The sequence below is a fragment of the Mesoplodon bidens genome, assembly GCF_964165515.1.
Source record: "Mesoplodon bidens genome assembly, chromosome: 3".
NCBI classification, from domain to species: domain Eukaryota; kingdom Metazoa; phylum Chordata; class Mammalia; order Artiodactyla; family Ziphiidae; genus Mesoplodon; species Mesoplodon bidens.
The window spans coordinates 101722658-101741550 of record NC_138178.1 but is presented as its reverse complement, the minus strand read 5'-3'; the positions used below and the strand labels follow the sequence as shown (position 1 = coordinate 101741550).

Here is an 18893-nt window from a genome sequence, read left to right as displayed (position 1 = left end):
GAAACATCCTGAGGTTCCTGATGGGTGAGACGAAAACAAGGGCTCTGAGTGGCAGGGCGGGGCATGGTTGAAAAGAAGCACAAGCGAAAGCTCTGCAGAGCGTCCATTTATGTCATAGCCCCCAGGGTCCGCCTGGGCCTGGGAGGCAGCTCATCGCAGACTCCACCCACAGGCCAAACTTCTCACAGAGGGGCCGAAGCATCAGACACCAGGGGGGCTAGGGAGTCAGAGAAGCAACAGGAAAATGTGGTGCATTTTAGATCCACTAGTGGAGCCTATTAGATCCACTAGAAGATTTGAGGAAATTCTTTTTGATATTAGAAGTAAAGTGTAAAGTTCTCATGAATTTCAAAGGGCAAAGCAGAAACTTCAAATAAAATGTGACGTTTAGTGTATTGGGTTGTGCCTGCAGGCCCTTTGCCATGGGGTTACTGCTGGTGTGAAGTCTCTCTCTTTTCTAGATTTTAAGTCCATAGGAATGGAAGGGTTGATGAATAAGAGGCCACAGCAAATTCCTTGGCCTTTAGGAATATTGGCCAATTGAAGGGATTGTCTTGATTTCTGTCACAATTGTCCTACCTGGAGCAGAGATCCAGAATAATCCCGGCTGCCTTGGAGACAATGAATCAGTAGCTGTTGCAAGTGGTACTAGGAGACGGTGTGCAGCTGCACAGTGACGGATGACTCGGAAGAGCCTCCCTGCTCTGGAGCAGGCCCTGTGAGGTGCTAACACCCTTCCCCTAACTGTGATTTTCGGTTGCTATCGGTATGGCCTTTTGGCAGGTAGAAGGCTACAGATCTCTCTTCCTTGGAAGTTAGGAGTGAACCAATGTCCTTTAAATCCAGACAATTCAAAAGGACTAGTAGCATGAAAGCCAAAGAACATCGAACTCCTATGATTTACAGCGTAAGGGAATTATACAGGTTAGACACGATCCACTGCCAATGCTGGTCATTTGCAGAGAACAAGTCCAGCCTGTACCTTGCTGCAGAGCAGCAGGAATCAGGGGTGACATCAACATGGGGGTCTGGGGAGACTCTCACAAACAAAATCATTTGACACATACAGTGTCAGAATCAATAGGTACGAACAGTACAGTCACACATTCTACCTTCAAGCTCTGCACGCAGAACAATGCCAAGTGCCACAGATGCAACTGAAGTTTACAACTGTTTGCTATAAAATTATACGTGAGAAGGCTCAGGGTGTGTGTGTGTGTTTAAATGTCACACAGACAATACATCATCATGGACACTTTTTTTTTCCTACCTAAGAGAAACACAGAGTTGCTTGAGGTTGCTTCACTGGAGTCATTACAATGACCTTTAAAAGTTATTTATATGTAATTGGTCCTCGAGGGGAAGAAACATTTGTGATTTACGTGTTGTTTTGTGCTTCAAATGCCACATAATAAACCCGCAGAATGAATGCTGCTGAGTTATCTACCTGAAAAACAGCTCAGCTGGGTCCTATTAGAATCAGACACAAGAATGTAAGCGGGGACCATTAGAACACACTGGCCTTTCATCTGCTAGACCAGTGGTTCTCAAGGTGAAATCCTCCCACCAGCAGCAGCAGCATCACCTGGAAACTTGTTAGGACCTTCAGAATCCAGACTGACTGAATTACAAACTCTAGGGGTAGGACTTGGCATTCTTTAACAAGCCTTTCGAATGATTCTAATACACGCTAGTGTCTGAGAACCACTGGGCACCACTGAGTTAGATTCCAAAGTAGTATTTTCTTCACCAAGCAGCTCTTCCCTCAAGAAGACAGCATCAGAGAGCACCGTCTCTGTAGTATAGGCAGACAGCTTACATGGAAACTGGACCTCCTTTCTCTCTGGTTGATTTTTCCAATAAGGATTTGGGAAGTAAACTGGCTAGTGAATAGGATGTTTTGGTCAATCTAATATTCTGATTCATAGACCACTGCCACACATAACCCAAGATTTTATCTAGTTTTATCTAGCACATAACAGTATTAAACCTTTTCCAGTTTTTGGATGAGTCAGAAAATGCTCCAGGACATTACAAGATAGAAGAGTTCCTAATATGAGTAACTCTGCTGGCAAAACACCAACTGTTAATTAATAGAGATGCCCAACTGACTGAAGCCTTGATAAATCAGTTCATATTGTATTTCTCCACCGAAGACTCACATCATTTGTCACGTCACACCATCTGTCACATTCCTTTCCCCCCTTGGTCCCTCAGGCCACCTACTTTGTATAATGAATGAAGTCTACCTTCTCAGAGTCCATCAAGCCATCAGTCATTCTCTGGCTCCAGGCAAACCTGGTTATCCCAGAATAAATATTCACGTACACTCTACTTTTCAACAGCCATGCACATGGTCAGCATTCAGTCTTTGTTGATTCATTTATTTTTTTAAGATTTGATTTTATTTATTTTTGGCTGCCTTGGGTCTTTGTTGCTGTGCACGGGCTTTCTCTAGATGCGGTGAGCGGGGTCTACTCTTCCTTGCGGTATGCGGGCTTCTCACTGCTGTGGAGCATGGGCTCTAGGTGCGCGGGCTTCAGTATTGTGGCGTGTGGGCTCAGTAGCTGTGGCTCGCGGGCTCTAGAGTGCAGGCTCAGTAGTTGCGGCGCACAGGCTTACCTCTGGGAGCTCAAGAGCAGAGTAGGTCTCTCTCTTTCCCAAGGTGCAAGCTCTACACATTGGTGATACACAGACAGAGACACACTTTTTCTTGAATCACAGTTGGAGCAGAATAAACGTATTAGTATCCAGCACTGTCATGACTGGACCCATGTCCCTCTGGAGTTGGGAAGCAACATTTTAGCTGGCTTTTGCCTACAGATGTCACAGCCCTTCCTCAACTTTGCCAAAGCCTGCTCAGTTGTTCAGCTCCTACTTTAGCTGCAAGATGTGACTCATTCGGAATCATGAGACGGTAGAGAAAAACAAGGTTGGAACTATATTTTTCCTAGTCCATGAAAGGGGAGGAAGGGTGAGATGAGGCTAAGGAGGTTGGGGAATTAACTGAGAGACTTCACGTGAGACTTTGGAATGTGGAGGCATCTTGGCAATGCTTCTCTCTCGAGGAGCTCTGAGAACACTAGTCTCCGCTGTATTCTAGCTCAGGAAGAGAACTTTAAACAGTCTTGTCTAAATTGTCCTGGTCATTCTTTCTGGGGGTCATGTGCTTCTTTCATCTGAAGTAAGGAAAGCAAGTGAGAATAAAGCCCACCAAGGCTTATTTGTACTCTGGATTCTTAGATGGAAATAAGAGTGGTGACAGAGAAAAGTGTGCCAGGAACCTTTCCTCTCCTAGAACCCTTAGGACTCATGATAGCTTGAAAAGAGGGCTTGAACCAAATGGAACTGATGCACAGTCTAGTCATCTGCTGGCACTGTGCATCAATATTTTAAGAAAATGTTGGTTCTGAATAGGATAGGTTCTGGTTAGAAATGGTTTACTATGATTTTGGGGGGTCTGTTTCTCTTAATACTGATCAGACCCATGGTGTGGTAATTTTTGCTTCATGTCGCATCAAATCATTGTAGTTCTCTCCAGTTGGAGTCCAAGCTTCATTCAAGGTTCCTGCTGGAAGCTCTTCTGTTCTAATCCATTGCCTTTCAGCAGGATCGCAATCCATCCATACATGGGGACTCTCTCTTTTACCCTCCAGAAGCAGGTTTACCACCTGCCTTGGATTCCAGTTCTAGGTTATCCTAGAAGAGGGGGTGGGAAAACTTTTCCTATAAAGGCGTCAGACAGTAAATATGTTAGCCACTGCAGGCCCGACAGTCTTTGCTGCTACTACTCAACTGTGTCACTGCAGTTGGAGGGGAGCAGAATGGGCCACCCCCAAACATGTCCCTTTGGCAGAGGGATTACTTTGAGCTGATTATTTTTAAGAAACTGCACACCCAGGAGAGTGTCTGAAAACAGAGTTACTCTTTTGTAAGGAAAATCTGCATTTATAAAGAAAGTTTACCTTAGATACAAGTGCCTGTACCAGAAGAGAGCTCTTGCCCGAGATTACTTTTTCATCTGAAAGACTCACGTGCATGGCAGGGCAAACTGTTTACCAAATCCTTCCTCTTCTCACTTTCCGATGAATTGCTACCCCCTTTGAAACCTCAGACTCCTAACCCTTTCCTTAGATCAGGATGGTGAATAAGCCTCAATTGTTGGGCTGGCTTTTGAGTCTCATATCTCTGTGGGGCTCCCTTATGTACACATATGTACAGAAGTTAAAGTTTGTTTTTCTCCTGTCATTCTGTCTTTTTTTAGTGGGGGGGTGGTTCTCAGCCAAGAATGATGAAGCACAGACGGAAAATTATTTTTCCTCCCCTACACAGTGCTAAAACAGCTGCAGACAACATGTAAATGAGTGGGTGTGACCATGTTCTAATAAAACACCATTTACAAAAATCAGCAGCAGGCCAGATTAGGCCCGTGGCCAGAGTTTGCCAACCACTGTTCTAGAACTCAGTGCATCAACACTCCTGTCAAATTCTTTTTCTTGTAGAATTTCAGTTCCTTTTTGTGTTTTTCTCTGCTTTATTTTCCCCAAAGATGGAGAACACGTGGTCATCATCCTTGGAAACACGGCCTGTCTGTGGACTTGAAGAGTGTAACGAGGTTATTAGTGCAGCTGTGCCCCTCCCACTGACACTCTGGAGAGGAGCTGTAAAGGGCAGTCATATCCCCAGGTGCAGAAAGAGAATGGAGACCAGGGCAGACAGGAGAGCCTGAATTTTTAGGATGCAAGGGATTTAGAAATCAACTACACTGTCTCCTCATTTTACAGAAGATGGAACCAAAGTCTAGTGCTAACAAAGTACTTGCCTGTGCCCACTTTTCCGGCAAGATGGAGACATGCCATATGGTCCCAGTTCTGACCTCCCGGCCCCTCCCAGACCACATGCACCAGCAACAGTGCTGCAGGCTGCCGTCCCTGCCTGCGTGGCCTTCCCTCCCGCTGCTTTCTTCAAGCACATCAGTGATGACCTCTGTGGGATGATACTTACTAGACCTCTCCCTGGGGGTTTTGGCGTTGAAGACTGAGAGTGGGTTGTAGCAGTCAAGGGTGGGCTCCAGGAATGCCACTGGTATGGCAGCTGCCAGTGAGGCCAGGCATTCTCCAAGGGCAGGACGTTGCCTGGAAACAAAGAAGTCCATTTAGAAGTGGTGACACCCCCATGCTGGCCCCATGCATTGGTGGGCCACTTCCCCATAGATAGCTCCCTTGGACAGCCTGGGCCCCAGGCTCAGCGAGGTTGCATGCTTTTCCCCCTCCCTCACCTTTCTCTGGGCACTAACCAATGGTTTACAATGGTCTCACTCCCTGGTACCTAGTTCTTAAGCAACTAAGGTGATATAATACACTATGTAGCTTTGTTCCTCTCTCCCAGCATCTCTGAGAGCAAGTTTTGCCGTCACCCAAATTGAATCGGATCTTCCTGGTTCTCAGAATGTTTTGAAATCTTCTGTGTAATTTCTCTGTGTCTGTTCCCTGTGAAAGGAGCTTGTGTCCACCAGTGGGAACAGTAGATAATGGGCCAAAAGCACCAATAAGACACAAAACTAAAAGCCTGCTTTGCGAGAGAAACAACAGGTCCTAAAACACATTGCTTGATTTAGACGAAAGAGCTCTAACACCTATTACTTCTCTTTTTTTCCACAAACATTTGTGTGTCCACCATGTTTTAAGCTCTGGGTTTTAAGTGCTTCTCTGAAACAAGCAATTAGTCAAAAACAAAATGCTTGGGATCCCTAGTTCAGATTTGTATTGGATTGGCCAAAAACCCAAACGAACTTTTTGGCCAACCCAATCGCTCTCCGGCTGAGAGGCGTTGTGCTGCTTGCAGGATAACCAAGGCTTCAAGAAGAAGTGATGGGAACCAGCCACCAGCTGGTCAAAGCAGAGCTAGTACTGAAATAGTGCTTCCCCTCGCAGACCTGGGCTTAGCCTTGGATTTGTACTTTCTAACCCTGCAGGTCCTTTCTGCTAGTGAGATGACACAGTGACAGTGCTGGCTAGAAGGGCCCCATATGGGGGCTGACATCTGTTGCTTTCTGGTGAATGGGAGACCAGAGCCATCTGGTTTCCACCCATCAATATCTTTTCTCTGCCACTCACTGGCATTCAATCACAGACAGACTACATGCCCGCCTTGTGAGTTACACAAGTGATGTCAGTTCCCAAACAAGGGGAAAAATTTCTTCAAATAAACCAATAATGTGAGTCTTTTGTTAGACTGTGATACAAAGATAGCTAGTGGAAAATGCAGACAGTAGGTCGATAATGAAGAGTTGGAAGGGTTTACAGGGTTCAAGCTTACAGGGTTGTTGCCTTCCTCTGTGACTGATCAACTCAAACTGAGTGTGGATACTGTGTATATGAAGCCCGCTAGCAGAAACTTCGGGAGTGGAGGGTATCAGGCTGCATCTTGGGGGATGTTACAGAACCATCATGGAGGGGTTTCCCTGGTGGTGCAGCGGTTGAGAATCTACCTACCAATGCAGGGGATATGGGTTCGAGCCCTGGTCTGGGAAGATCCCACATGCCACGGAGCAACTGGGCCCATGAGCCACAACTACTGAGCCTGCGTGTCTGGAGCCTGTGCTCCCCAACAAAGAGAGGCTGCGATAGTGAGAGGCCCGTGCACCGCGATGAAGAGTGGCCCCCACTCGCCGCAACTAGGGAAAGCCCTCGCACAGAAACGAAGACCCAACACAGCCAAAAATAAATAAATTAATTAATTAAAACAAAAAGAACCATCATGGAGAAAACCGCCAGCTAGAGAGGGCACACTTGGAGCCAAGAGCAAACAACCTACTACTGCAATTCTGTGGAAACAGGAAGGCATTCAGTTCTCAGGGTTCCCTTCAGCTCCCACCAAAACCCAAACCCAAACCCAAGACCGCGTTAACTGCTCTTCACTATGACAACAGCCAACAATTCCAGCAGCACCAAGAAGCCAGAATGTCAAAGCTGCAGGGTCTCCGGATGGGATAACAAGCATTTACTATGGGGCATGTTTAAATACACAAAAGCCTTTACCCTACCCTGAAATTTTGTATCTGAAAACTTTGCTTGTCAGGGACCATCTCAGTATTGCCTCAATTAGAAAATATCCCAAAAGAGGTCTCTACTCTGTTTCAATGACTTTTTCCTTCTAACAGTTAACCCTATCACTGAGGTGTCTGGATCTTTTCTGTCCACAATGCACTCAAGCTATATTGAGTGGTTCCTTTGCAACCCTACAGACATTCATTAGCCAAAGAAACTTCAGTAAAAGGTGGTAGAGAAATGGTGGGTTTCGTTATATTGGGTTGGCCAAAAAGCTCATTTGGGTTGTTCCATAACATCTTACAGAAAAGCTGGAACGAACTTTTAGGCCAAGCCAATACTTTCCTCCCTAAAACCCACAAGAGCTGGGGGAAAATTTGGGAAGAAATTTAGATCTATGCTGAAATTAGAAAATGTGTGATAACTTCACACTGCAAAATATGGACCAAATCAAGTGAAGATGCTGAAACTGAAACATTCTTTCAAGACCTAGAGCAGAGTGTAGAGATCATTGGAAGTAAATATGGGGATTTTGCGGAGCCCAGGAAAGGAGTTTTGCTTGAAACAATGAGACTTAAGGGTGTGAGCAGGCCCCGGGAGACCTGTTGGACGTGGGTGGGACCCAGGCTTCATCCTGCAGAGTGGCAGGCAGGACCAGAGTAGGAAGGAGTGTGCACGCCATCTGCCGTAACTATGACCTGCGACGCCTGGCCTGGAGAACCAGTGGAGGTGAGGTAGAGTGAAAGAGTGGGAAGTAACCTGTTTTGTAGCTGCTGCCTCAACTCCTCTAAGGTAGAGAAGAAGCATACATTAAATCACTAAGCAAAAGGCCTATTCTATAGGATGCACCAAGAATTTCACCAACCTCTTTTTTTTTTTTTTTTTTGCGGTACGCGGGCACTGTTGTGGCCTCTCCCGTTGCGGAGCACAGGCTCCGGACGCGCAGGCTCAGCGGCCGTGGCTCACGGGCCCAGCCGCTCCGCGGCATGTGGGATCTTCCCGGACCAGGGCACGAACCCGTGTCCCCTGCATCGGCAGGTGGACTCTCAACCACTGCGCCACCAGGGAAGCCCTCACCAACCTCTTAATTGCACCAGCTGTTTACTTTGGTTGAGGAAGGACACCAAAGGATAAGGGTGGATGACTCCTAGGGCTAAAGGCACTGCTGATACAGTGAGAAAGAGTTAGTTCTCAGTCAGCTTCTAGGTTTTGAAGCTGCCTGATGTTTCAGCCCTGTCCACTCTCCTCCACTGAACACACATACACGCACACACATACATGCATCATACATGCACATGTACTCCTTTCCCTTCTTGAGAACTAGAAATGTACCTAATGACCAAGAAATAGATGAGAAAATAGAGTTCAGAGGAAGAATTATCCAGGAAAAAACCAGAAAACTTCTCTCTACACTCACAGAATATAAGAAGAGATATTAACACGGAGATAGTTTCAGAAAAGAACAATTAGCTAAAAGTTACTGAAGAGAAAATGAGAGATGTGGGAGGTTAAGGAAAAAGCCAATAAATACACATAATTTCGCTCTTTGAACAACATCTAAGACAAAAAACCCAACAACAATATAATAAAATGAAAGACTCATTAAATAAACGAGGACCTAATTCTGAAGACAGAGGGGGCATATTAAGTTCTGAGAAGAAATGCAGGGGCTGATACAGAAAGGACAACCCTGGGACATGGTAGTAGTGAAGTGAATGAGCTTCAAGACCAAAGAAAGAACCCAGTGAGCAGCAGCTTCTCCCCTCCCACGGCAAAGTCATGTGTATGGGGAACAAATGACCGGATCCAAGGAACACACACTGTCAGAACATAAAGAAGCAAAGGCTATATACTTCCGAGGGAGGAGAATTATGACCCAAGGATTTTATACCACGGAAACTGTTCACATATAAAGTCAAAGGATGATAGTCCAAAATATGCAAAGACTCAAGAGTAGGGCTCTTACAGAAGCAACTACATATGATGAATCTGGCCAACCAAGAGATAAATCAAAATAAGAGTTTTGGAATGGGAAAGACACAGTTCAAAAGGATTGGCTACACACTGAATCATTTAAATACAAACCAAGGTAAACAACTCAAGGAACATTAGTTCTAGAATATTCCAAAATAAAATGTACGTGTTATAAGGAATTACATAGCAAAAAAGGAAAGGTAGAAAGGCTAGGAAGCAGCTAGAAATGTAAAGGTACTAAACTTGCTAATCTTTTTTAAAGTAGAGAATTAATGATGATTTTATCTAAATGATAAATTAAAAATGAGTTGTATGAGAAAGAAATTCCGTTTTTAGCTTCATCCAACAAGACAAAGTTGCAAAGCAATATTATGATCCAACATGTGTAAAAACTTACATATGTAGAAAACACCTGGAATGGTATACACCAAACTGTTACTAGGTGGGGTGCTCTGGGGTGAAGAAAACAGCAGACTTTTTTTTTTTTTTTTTTTTTCCTTGCTGTACACGGGCCTCTCGCTGTTGTGGCCTCTCCCGTTGCGGACGGAGCACAGGCTCCAGACGCGCAGACTCAGCGGCCATGGCTCATGGGCCCAGCCGCTCCACAGCATGTGGGATCTTCCCGGACCTGGGCACGAACCTAGGTCCCCTGCATCGGCAAGCGGACTCTCAACCACTGCGCCACCAGGGAAGCCCCGAAAACAGCAGACTTTTAACTTTACATATGTCTGTACTGTTTGATTTTTTTGAATAAGTATGTCTTACTGTCTCAATACAAGAGAAAATAAACAAATAAAAGTCATTAATGGTGGCAGCATGACAACTCGGGGATTTTAAATCTTTTTTTCCTTAGTTGCTTCATTAACTAATGGAGAGACAATAGGGGCATATTTGATCTAGGGGCTTCCTCAAGCCTGGCTTTCTACCTGTGTGGAGTATAAAACACAGGCACCAATATTCACAGTGCTGTGAGTATATGAATAAAATATAAAAAGTCATATGAAGAAGAGTCTTTTTCTGGTCTGACATTTCAGAGTTGACCTTTCTTTGAATTTTTTTCTTTTTAAAAAAGAGAATAATGCATAAGCTTTTCAAAAAATTGTGTAGAGAAACACATACACATATAGATGTATGTATATATGCACATAGAAACTGATAGAATAAGAAAAGATATTGAGAAAGTATTCACAAATGCTTAATGAAAGTAAAGACACCTTCCCTAAGTGCAATTCTGTATTAAACAGAAAATTTTTTATTAATTTTCTTGTTGATTTGGTATAAACTATGGTTATGACTTTTGTCTGCCCAGTTCCTATTAAAGGATAGAACCATTTATCTATATTTCATGTAAAACAATAAGGAAAGCTACATAACTCTAAGGAATTATAATCATAATCAAAATAAATTAGTCATTAGTTCTCCAGTTGATTTCTTGAACTCTAGAAGCTACTTAAAGGCAGTAATTATGAAGACATAGACATTTCTTCAACATTGTTTGGTTATTAGCACATGACTTCAAGTCATCAGCTCTTGAGTTCTTGAAGGAGCACAAGTCTTGTCTTTGCTTTATTAAGAAATTGCAATTAGAATTTATGTAAGTTTCGATGTGAAATAGGGATTTACCGTTGGTTTGTTTGTAAAGGTATCATAAACTGAGGAGGCCCATGGAGCATGGATACCAAGGGGATGTTTAGATTAAATAATTTTAAGCACAGATCAAATTCCTTCAGTATCGTTGATTGAAAAGGCAGAAAAGGGAAAAAAAAGCCTTCCAAGGATAAGACTAAGTCTAGGGTTTGGCTAACACTGTTTATCTTCCTGATCTTCCCCGTGGATTTAAACAGAACCACACAACACACGGCATTTGATGGTGAAAAGCAGGCAGTCACTGAAGGCCTCCATCGCTCCAGGCAGAGTAGTGAGTACAGCAGGAACCTAAGCACCTCAGCAAATCAGCCTGTTCAGACTCAAGACCATTGAATAGCATTTCTGCTTCCAAAGTGTGGACTTGTCTAAAACTATAGCTAATGTGACAGCCGAGAATGGTAAAGGTCCCGGGCTGGATCACACAGAAACTCATTAAACTCTAAAGCAACTGCCTCACGTCCCTTGAGCTTCTCCGCAAGCTTTAACCACAGGAATTCTGGAGGCTATTTGGAAACTGTGATTACGAAAAAAGAGACATTTCTTCGACATGTTTTTGGCCACCAGCACATGATTTAGCTTGGCTATATTGCTCCTCCAGCCACATGCATTCTCCAGCTATCGCCAGGGAAGTCATACATCTCAGAAGCCTCATTAACAAATTTTATACTGCCGTAAACATTTCATATCGTAGGCTCAAAATCACCAAGCCATTTCAGTGAGCATTTTGCTTTTGCTGGATTGAAAAAATGCTATTGTTAAATGTTTAAAGACGTAAGTAACACATTCAGCCTGAATGTATTAGCCTCTTTTGTTCGCTAATTACCTTTCAACATAGATGTTCTTTCCTGTCCCAAGGGAGTAGAGGCTGCACAGTATATGGTAGCATGAAATCTGCACGTCACCCACTGAAAAGACCAAACAAGAGCTGTCATTCCTGTTCATCAATCCCAGCGGCCCACCTCCTGCACACAGAAAGGGTCCGCAAACAGAAAACACACGGTGGAGAGAGCCAAAGAGCTCTCTTTCTCTCTTTTTAACAAATATAGCCCCTCTTTACTCAAATGCCAGTTGCTGAACTGGGAGAGGAAACACCAACTGAAAAACACCCTCCACTGAGCTATCCCAATTCCTTTGTAGGACTCCTGATACAGATCACATTGCTTCTCAGGGAAAGGAAGCATTTGACCAATGAGTCCTTCCAGATGGGTATTTTTTTCCCCTCCAATAGAGGGAGACACTGTAATCAAATTTTATCCAGAGCACTATTTCCTTCTTTTGAAAGGAAGAATGCAAGACATCAAAGAAGTTTGAATGAGCTTTTTGTTCCTTTCTTAGGGAGATATGTACAATATCCCTACCTCTGTAGAGACAAAGCAAAATTCCTCATGTCCACCTGTTCCAAGTTCTCTGATGGATGTTTTTCAAAAGGTAATTCAGTTGTATCATGATTTTGCCATGTTTCCCAAGGGAAGGCCGTGTTTCGCTGAGGAACTTAATGGGCAGGCTACGTGCCTCTATCAATGTATGGAACTCACAATAAGGCTGGAACCAATTTAACATAAAGAGAACTAATTTGATTTTTTATTTTTCAACAAGGAAGTGCATTGTGTCCATGACACAGAATAGTGAGTTTGAATGTTCCCCTACCTCTCCCCCTAACCCCATGGAAATAACTGATTTTCCCTGTTGAAGGCTATGGAAGACACAGCCTTGGCTACTGACAACTGGTTAAACTAATTAAATCATGTGCCACCATTTAAAGTGTGAAACTGAAGCTTGGTGGCAGTATAAGAGGGCTGGACACGGTACTAAATGCAAACTAAAAGAAAAACAACCAACTACAGTCTTCCTCTGGAGGCTTAGACAATGAAATGTTAGCAGCTTCTCTTTGCTCCTGGTATCCAATGAATAAATTAAAGCTTCTTTACAGGAAAATTGGTGTCTGGGAGCAACCTCTGTCTCTTACTGGATTTCTCAGATAACCTTTCAAATTAAGTGAGAACACAATGGCTGAGAGCTAAACCAGTGGGTGGAAAATTCTGGTCCTGAAAAACAGTGGGAAAAGATGAAATATTATATACTCAAATTTGGGGATTTCTTCCCCTCCAAGAGTCTATTACTTCATTTTTAAATCTAAGAAGGAAAAAGTGTAGAAGAGTTATCTCTACTCTGTCCTCAAGGTCAGCCTAAGGGAATGAGCCACCCACTTCCTATTGATCTGTGGCCAGATGCATATGAATCCATGACAGACAGCAGGCTGACTCACAGAGTAAATCCACCCCGAACTGATGCTGAGCCACATGCTCAAAGATGGACGTCAGGATGGGAAGCAGAGCCACCGTGGTGTAGTTTATATTCTGAGAAACGCCTTTAATCTGCGTTCTGGAATGGGTAAACTTGCCGAGCTTCAGGTTTTCTGAAGTCTTCTCTAAGTCTTCGGCTGCATTTTCAAAGAATGCTCGTAACCCGGCCTTCACCAGCTCTGAGCCTGACTTCATGACTGTCCTGTAAGCAAACAATGTTCAAAACCAGAAGCATACTCTGAATCTTTGGCCAACCCCCTTCTTGAGACTGGTGACTTGCAGTGCAACCTGGGCAGACATTTGACACCCCACTCACCTGGAAGATATGGAGTCAGGAGAAATGGAGAGAGTGGTTATTAGCATCTAAAAAGAAACTTGGATCCACAAGCCCAAAGGGCGGGGTGGGGGTGGGGGTGGGCAGCAACTGGAAGGCATGCTTGATTTGAGGGAATGACTGCTCAACTCTTAGGAAATGGCAGGACGACTTAGAAAGAAACTGCTATTGGTCACCTGCTATCTATATAATATTGCAGCTGGCTACATTCTTCTGGAAATATCTAATTAAAAGGAGGGAGAGGGGAGCTTTTCTTGCAGCTCCACATGGGCTCAGCAACTTTCATAAGGACTAGTTAAAAATATTAGCTCTCCTGTGATGTAGGACCTCTTAGAGAGAGAGAACAGAGAATTAAATCAACTGAAGCTTAGATTTCTATCAGTTTTCAGGGATGTCCTAGCTTGGAGAAGGGGAGTGGAGAAGAGCCAGCCCCTTTTAAAACAGACAGCTTCATCAGACCCCCGAAAAAAACATGTGGGAATGGAGATTAGCTATGGGTACCTGGGGCTTTCCCTTAAAACTATTTTATAAAACTTAGAACTGGAACAAAATCTACAAGTCATCTATTATTTTCCATATTTCTACATCTTATTCACAAGATTATGACAGGCTTGCTATAAGGACAGATGCTTTTTATCTACAGGATTTTCATGATAATCATCCAGCCAATCAGAAAAATGAAAACAAGGAAATAAAGTCAGTGAGGCTTGCTGTAAGTATTTATGAACCATCCTCCTCAGGTTTTCTCAGGAATGACTACGAAAAAAAAATGCAGGTCGGTACGTTTAAGAAAGAGGACTCTCTCTTAAGGCATTTTGCATGCTTTTGGGAATAAAGATTCCTCGTCCCAATTGCATCCCTGGGATGCTTTGGTCTGGGCGTGAAAATGTTGTGCTGTCTTAATATCTCCACAACATGTTTGTTTCTCTCCGACACTTGAAAATCCCCTTTAACTACCCTTAACTTTTTTAAAAAAAAACATTCTTAGTTTGTAGAGGATTTTCATCACCTGGCCACTCTTTTAGGTTGGTGCCTCTCTTCTGCGTTGGGTTTTGGGATGTGTGTTCTCCTCTCAACTTTGACAAGGGCCCTGCTTAATGAGTGTGTTAAAGAAAACTCCCTGCCAGTTATTTGCACTGCTTCTCTTTTTTTATCTCATCAAATAACTTATATTTATACTACCAGAATATATATACACAGACACACACACATACACATATATGTATGTATGTGAAAGAAAAGGAAGACTTCCTTTCTTGTTCAGCCATCTTTCCTATCAGACCCTCAGGTCATGGGCTCGAATCTATCTTTGTCTTTGATCTTCTGGTAATCACATCCCCTCCTTGGCCATTTTGAATTCAGAGTGCTATGGGTGCCCTCTCCCAGGATTCTTATGGCATTGCCACCCATCAGGCAGCTCTTCCTTTTTCTTTTTTTGTGGAGAATTATATACGAAGTGGTACTTTGCCACGTTACATATTTTATCTTCTGAAAGGTGAACTTCTCAGTAAGAGAAGACAAGAATTAATCAAATGCTCAGCTTTCGGTATCTGCCATGACGGTGGCTCTCCATCATGGGAGCTGAGAAACAGAGTGTGCTCATGTCATGTTGGGATCCATCTTTTCCCCATCTCCCCTTTTCTCCCCAGCTCCTGCATAATGGTGGCACATCTCCTCTTCAGTACAATAATAAGCAAGGAGAGAGGGTCAGAGAGGGAGTCCTGAGAAACTACTGGAAAATTCTGGGCACACTTACCTTGTGTCAAGTGTCTGAGCTAAGATGTGAAGACAGCTCACCATTGTAGTAGAATCGTTCCCTAAAATTAAAAATATCACCTGTGACTCCCCAAAGCATTCAGCCTGTCATTTAAACACAATCTTCTCAATAAGCATAAACAGCCCAGCTTTATTAACCACCAGCACACAAAGTGCCAGGCCTCCGTTCGGGGCCAAAGCATTTATCTCTGGTCTGATACATCGCTTTATGATGGAAGTTAGAGGCAGGGCTTAAAGCATTCATTGGCGTGGAAAATGTGAGCTGTTCAAGGGGGAGAGAGGGGTTTATCATACTTCAGACCAACTTGCTATGGCAAATTTAGGTGACACCTTAGTTCTAAGGCTCAGCTTGTCTGCAGGAGCCACAGATGAAGGAAAACACAAGTTCAGGATAAGTACAGAGGGTGAAGCCTTTAGCAATACTTCTCTTACCAAAGAGGGAAATCCTATGTCGAACAAGAGCAGCGAGTTTGCAGAACAGGCTGAAGCAGAAAAGAATGAAAATCAGAAAGGGACAGAGATTCAAGGAAGACTCATTTGTACCCCACCCCTTGGCCCCTGTGCAGTAAAACAAAGTGCCTAGTACAGCACCCTGGGAAGATGCACTGTGTTCCCCTCAAAGAATCCTCTGGACCACACTAGGACAACATGTGGCTCCCACTGTCTTGCTGGAGAATCACGAGAGGTACCTTGCAGGCAGAAAACAATCCTTCTGCAACAAGTACTGTGTTTTGCAATGAGCCACCTGTTGCAAACCACCTCTTGCTATAGCGTACCATATGTTGAAAGGTTCATCTGTATAACATTCATGGATAGACGAGGATTCTGGAAGGAAGCATGCTTTTTCCATTACTGCAGTGGATTGCAAGCCCTTTTTGTAGCCTTCACTCGGGGGAACAGGGTGTGAGGCCTTAGCTGGAGGTGCGCAAGATGGTGGGATTGGAAGAAAGTTAAAGGTTCAGGTATGGGCAATACTGTGCTGAACCAGAAACATTTCAAGAAATGGCTTTTCTCTGACAACTCCATTAGCCTATAGGCCTGACTGTGTTGCTGTCCTATCTGTGTCTTTGAAGCTAGGAAATCCCACCTGCTATGCTTTTGTGTTTTTTGACCCTATTCCATGCTTTCACCCATACTGTCTACCATGGAACCCCTTGGGGTCCAGTTGTGTCTTACTGTTTTACTTTCCACAGTGCCTAAGAGAGGGCTTTGTGCAGTTAGCAAAGAGCCCGTAGATGTTTCTGAACACGCTCCTGATAGCCCCTGTCTAGGGGCACTATGGTCATCATTTGACCTGTGTTGCTGAAGTTCTTGAGACGAGATTCCTCAGAACGCTGACATTACTTGACATTGGTACAGCTAGGTAAGAACTTAGCAATCCCTTCAGAAAGCAGTCTTTCCTGGTGGAACAGAAAGAGGGGAAGTAAAATAAAATCACCTGGTACAGGCCACGGGATGCCAAGGTGAGACCTAGCTGAAGTACTTCCCAAGATCTTCTTAGAAGTCATGGGCATCTTGCCCCACACAGGGCAAAAATCTTTAGGGGACAGCTCAAATAGAGAAGAAATCCATCCAAGTGTCAGTGGGGATGAAAACTTGTTCACCTCTAAATGGTTTTCAATGAATACCCTGAGCCTTTCTGGGCTGTCTACTGGACACCACAGCCAAAGTCTCTGCTGGCTAGTCATTTGTTTTTGCAGTGGAAATAAGTTGGAAACACTGGTCTAGAGCTTAAGAGAGCTCAGAATAAGTTAACAGAAATTTGGCAGCCAGCGAGTGTGAAATTAAATATGAACTGCTGCTTCTTTTCTCTTCCCCGGATGTTTGTTTTTTTTCAGAGTTATGTATCTGCTGAAAACTCATGGAGTTGGCAGAGATCCTGGAGGAATATGAGTTTCTGTGGCTCTGCCAGGACTAGCTGGGCTGTCGTGGTGAAGCGACCTCATCCTGCTCTGTGTTTTAGCTTTCTCGTCTGTAGTCAGTGACTAACCACATGACCCTTTTAGTCTGTAGAATTAGGGGCTGATAAACTCAGTTATTTCTGGCAAAATGCTTCAAAATGAACCCACTCTGTATAAATACAAAATAACATTTTTCTAACTAAAGCAGATCCTTGGGTTGTTTGATCCTAATATAAACGTGGCTCCCCTTGCTGTCAGAAGTGCTTTCTCAGGTATGTCAAGGCCGGGGCCTGAAATTTCCAAAGGCCCTTTTTTGTTGCCTGTGGGACCCACGATTCAAGCAGAAGCACTGTCCTTCACCCAGAGTTATGAGGGGCCAGAGTCCCCAGGCGCCTCTCTCTCAATTAAGAATTTGAAGGTGATAAATTAAAGAGATCCCAGGGGAGAGATTCCGGAAAGCACTGGTAAATTGCATCAGATGCAGAAGAGGTGGGGTATGGCTGAAGGCTGGGGACAAAAGGGGTCTGGAAATGTGAGCACGTTCAGTGCCGATATGGCCACTTCTATGGGAGGGCGACGGGCACACTGATGCATCTGAAAGCTATTTGCAAAGCCGATCAGCGAGCTCCAGCTTGTATTCCAGCTGTGACAAATGGTGCCTGGCTGAACAAATGTTACATTTCCATGAATTAATACCTTAAGAAAAATAGATGAAGAGAACAGACACACCTGCCCTCTGTTGGCTTATCTGAGTATCTCACTTGGCTCTTCATTTCCTTAACTTCTTACAAAAAACACTGGTGTGTCATGAAAATATCTAGGAAATCTTGGGTCAGTAACTGACTCTAAGTGTATCTCATTTTGACATCACGCGCCCCTCCCTGCTTAACACATATTAATGTCAGAAGTAATTACAGTGTAGAGAAAAGGGCACTCGATCTGGATAGAGAGGGCTATGCTTTCATTCTTGCCCTAACTTACTACCTGGGTCACTTTAGGCACTGCCCAAACCTCAGTTTCCTCATCTGCAAAATGGAGATCATAACACACAGGTGGTTCTTGGAATTTAAAGCATTGTGATGTTTCACAATGATATTTCCACAGGTGGGCAATAACTTGTGCATTTCAAAAATCGAGCTCACTGCTGAGCCATGCTGTGCTTGATAAATGTTAGCTAAATCCAAAGGTTGAATATCCTCCCAAAGATGGTGATATTTAATGGCTGGGCCCTTATAAAATATAAAGTACATTGTTCACCATCAGTGGATGCCAGGGAAAGGGCTGATAGACTGCCTTTTTTTTTTTTTTTTACATCTCTATTGGAGTATAATTGCTTTACAATGGTGTTAGTTTCTGTTTTATAACAAAGTGAATCAGTTATACGTATACATATGTTCCCATATCTCTTCCCTGTTGTGTCTCCCTCCCTCCCACCCTCCCTATCCCGCCCCTCCAGGTGGTCACAAAGCACTGAGCTGATCTCCCTGTGCTATGCCGCTGCTTCGCACTAGCTATCTATTTTACATTTGGTAGTGTACATATGTCCATGCCTCTCTCTCGCTTTGTCACAGCTTACCCTACCCCCTCCCCATATCCTCAAGTCCATTCTCTAGTAGGTCTGTGTCTTTATTCCTGTCTTACCCCTAGGTTCTTCATGACATTTTTTTTCTCTTAAATTCCATATATATGTGTTAGCATACGGTATTTGTGATAGACTGCCTTTATTGCAGTCCTTAACTCTTTGCCATTTAGAAGTCTAATCCATCCCTTGTCATTTGTAAATCAAATACAGAGAACCTGAGGCATAGTGGTATCCACTTGTAGCCTGATCCTGAAGCACCTGCTTTGTTCTCAGCTCTGCTGAGGCATCCACGTGTCATGCCTAGTGGAATAAGAAGGGAAGCTGGTG

At 43.8% G+C, this 18893-nt stretch overlaps 1 protein-coding gene across 3 annotated transcripts in view; it reads right to left on the bottom strand.

The window, feature by feature from the left end:
* The window catches only part of RYR3 (ryanodine receptor 3), a gene marked incomplete at its 5' end in the record, with an annotated part of 572808 nt that overhangs the window by 70331 nt on the left and 483584 nt on the right, over window positions 1-18893 (bottom strand). For all 3 annotated transcript variants that reach the window (XM_081227519.1, XM_081227518.1, XM_081227520.1), the window contains 5 exons: window positions 5005-5135; window positions 11494-11575; window positions 12937-13175; window positions 15064-15124; window positions 15516-15565. In XM_081227519.1, the coding sequence (XP_081083645.1) occupies window positions 5005-5135; window positions 11494-11575; window positions 12937-13175; window positions 15064-15124; window positions 15516-15565 (563 nt within the window). The remainder of the gene's footprint in view (window positions 1-5004; window positions 5136-11493; window positions 11576-12936; window positions 13176-15063; window positions 15125-15515; window positions 15566-18893) is intronic.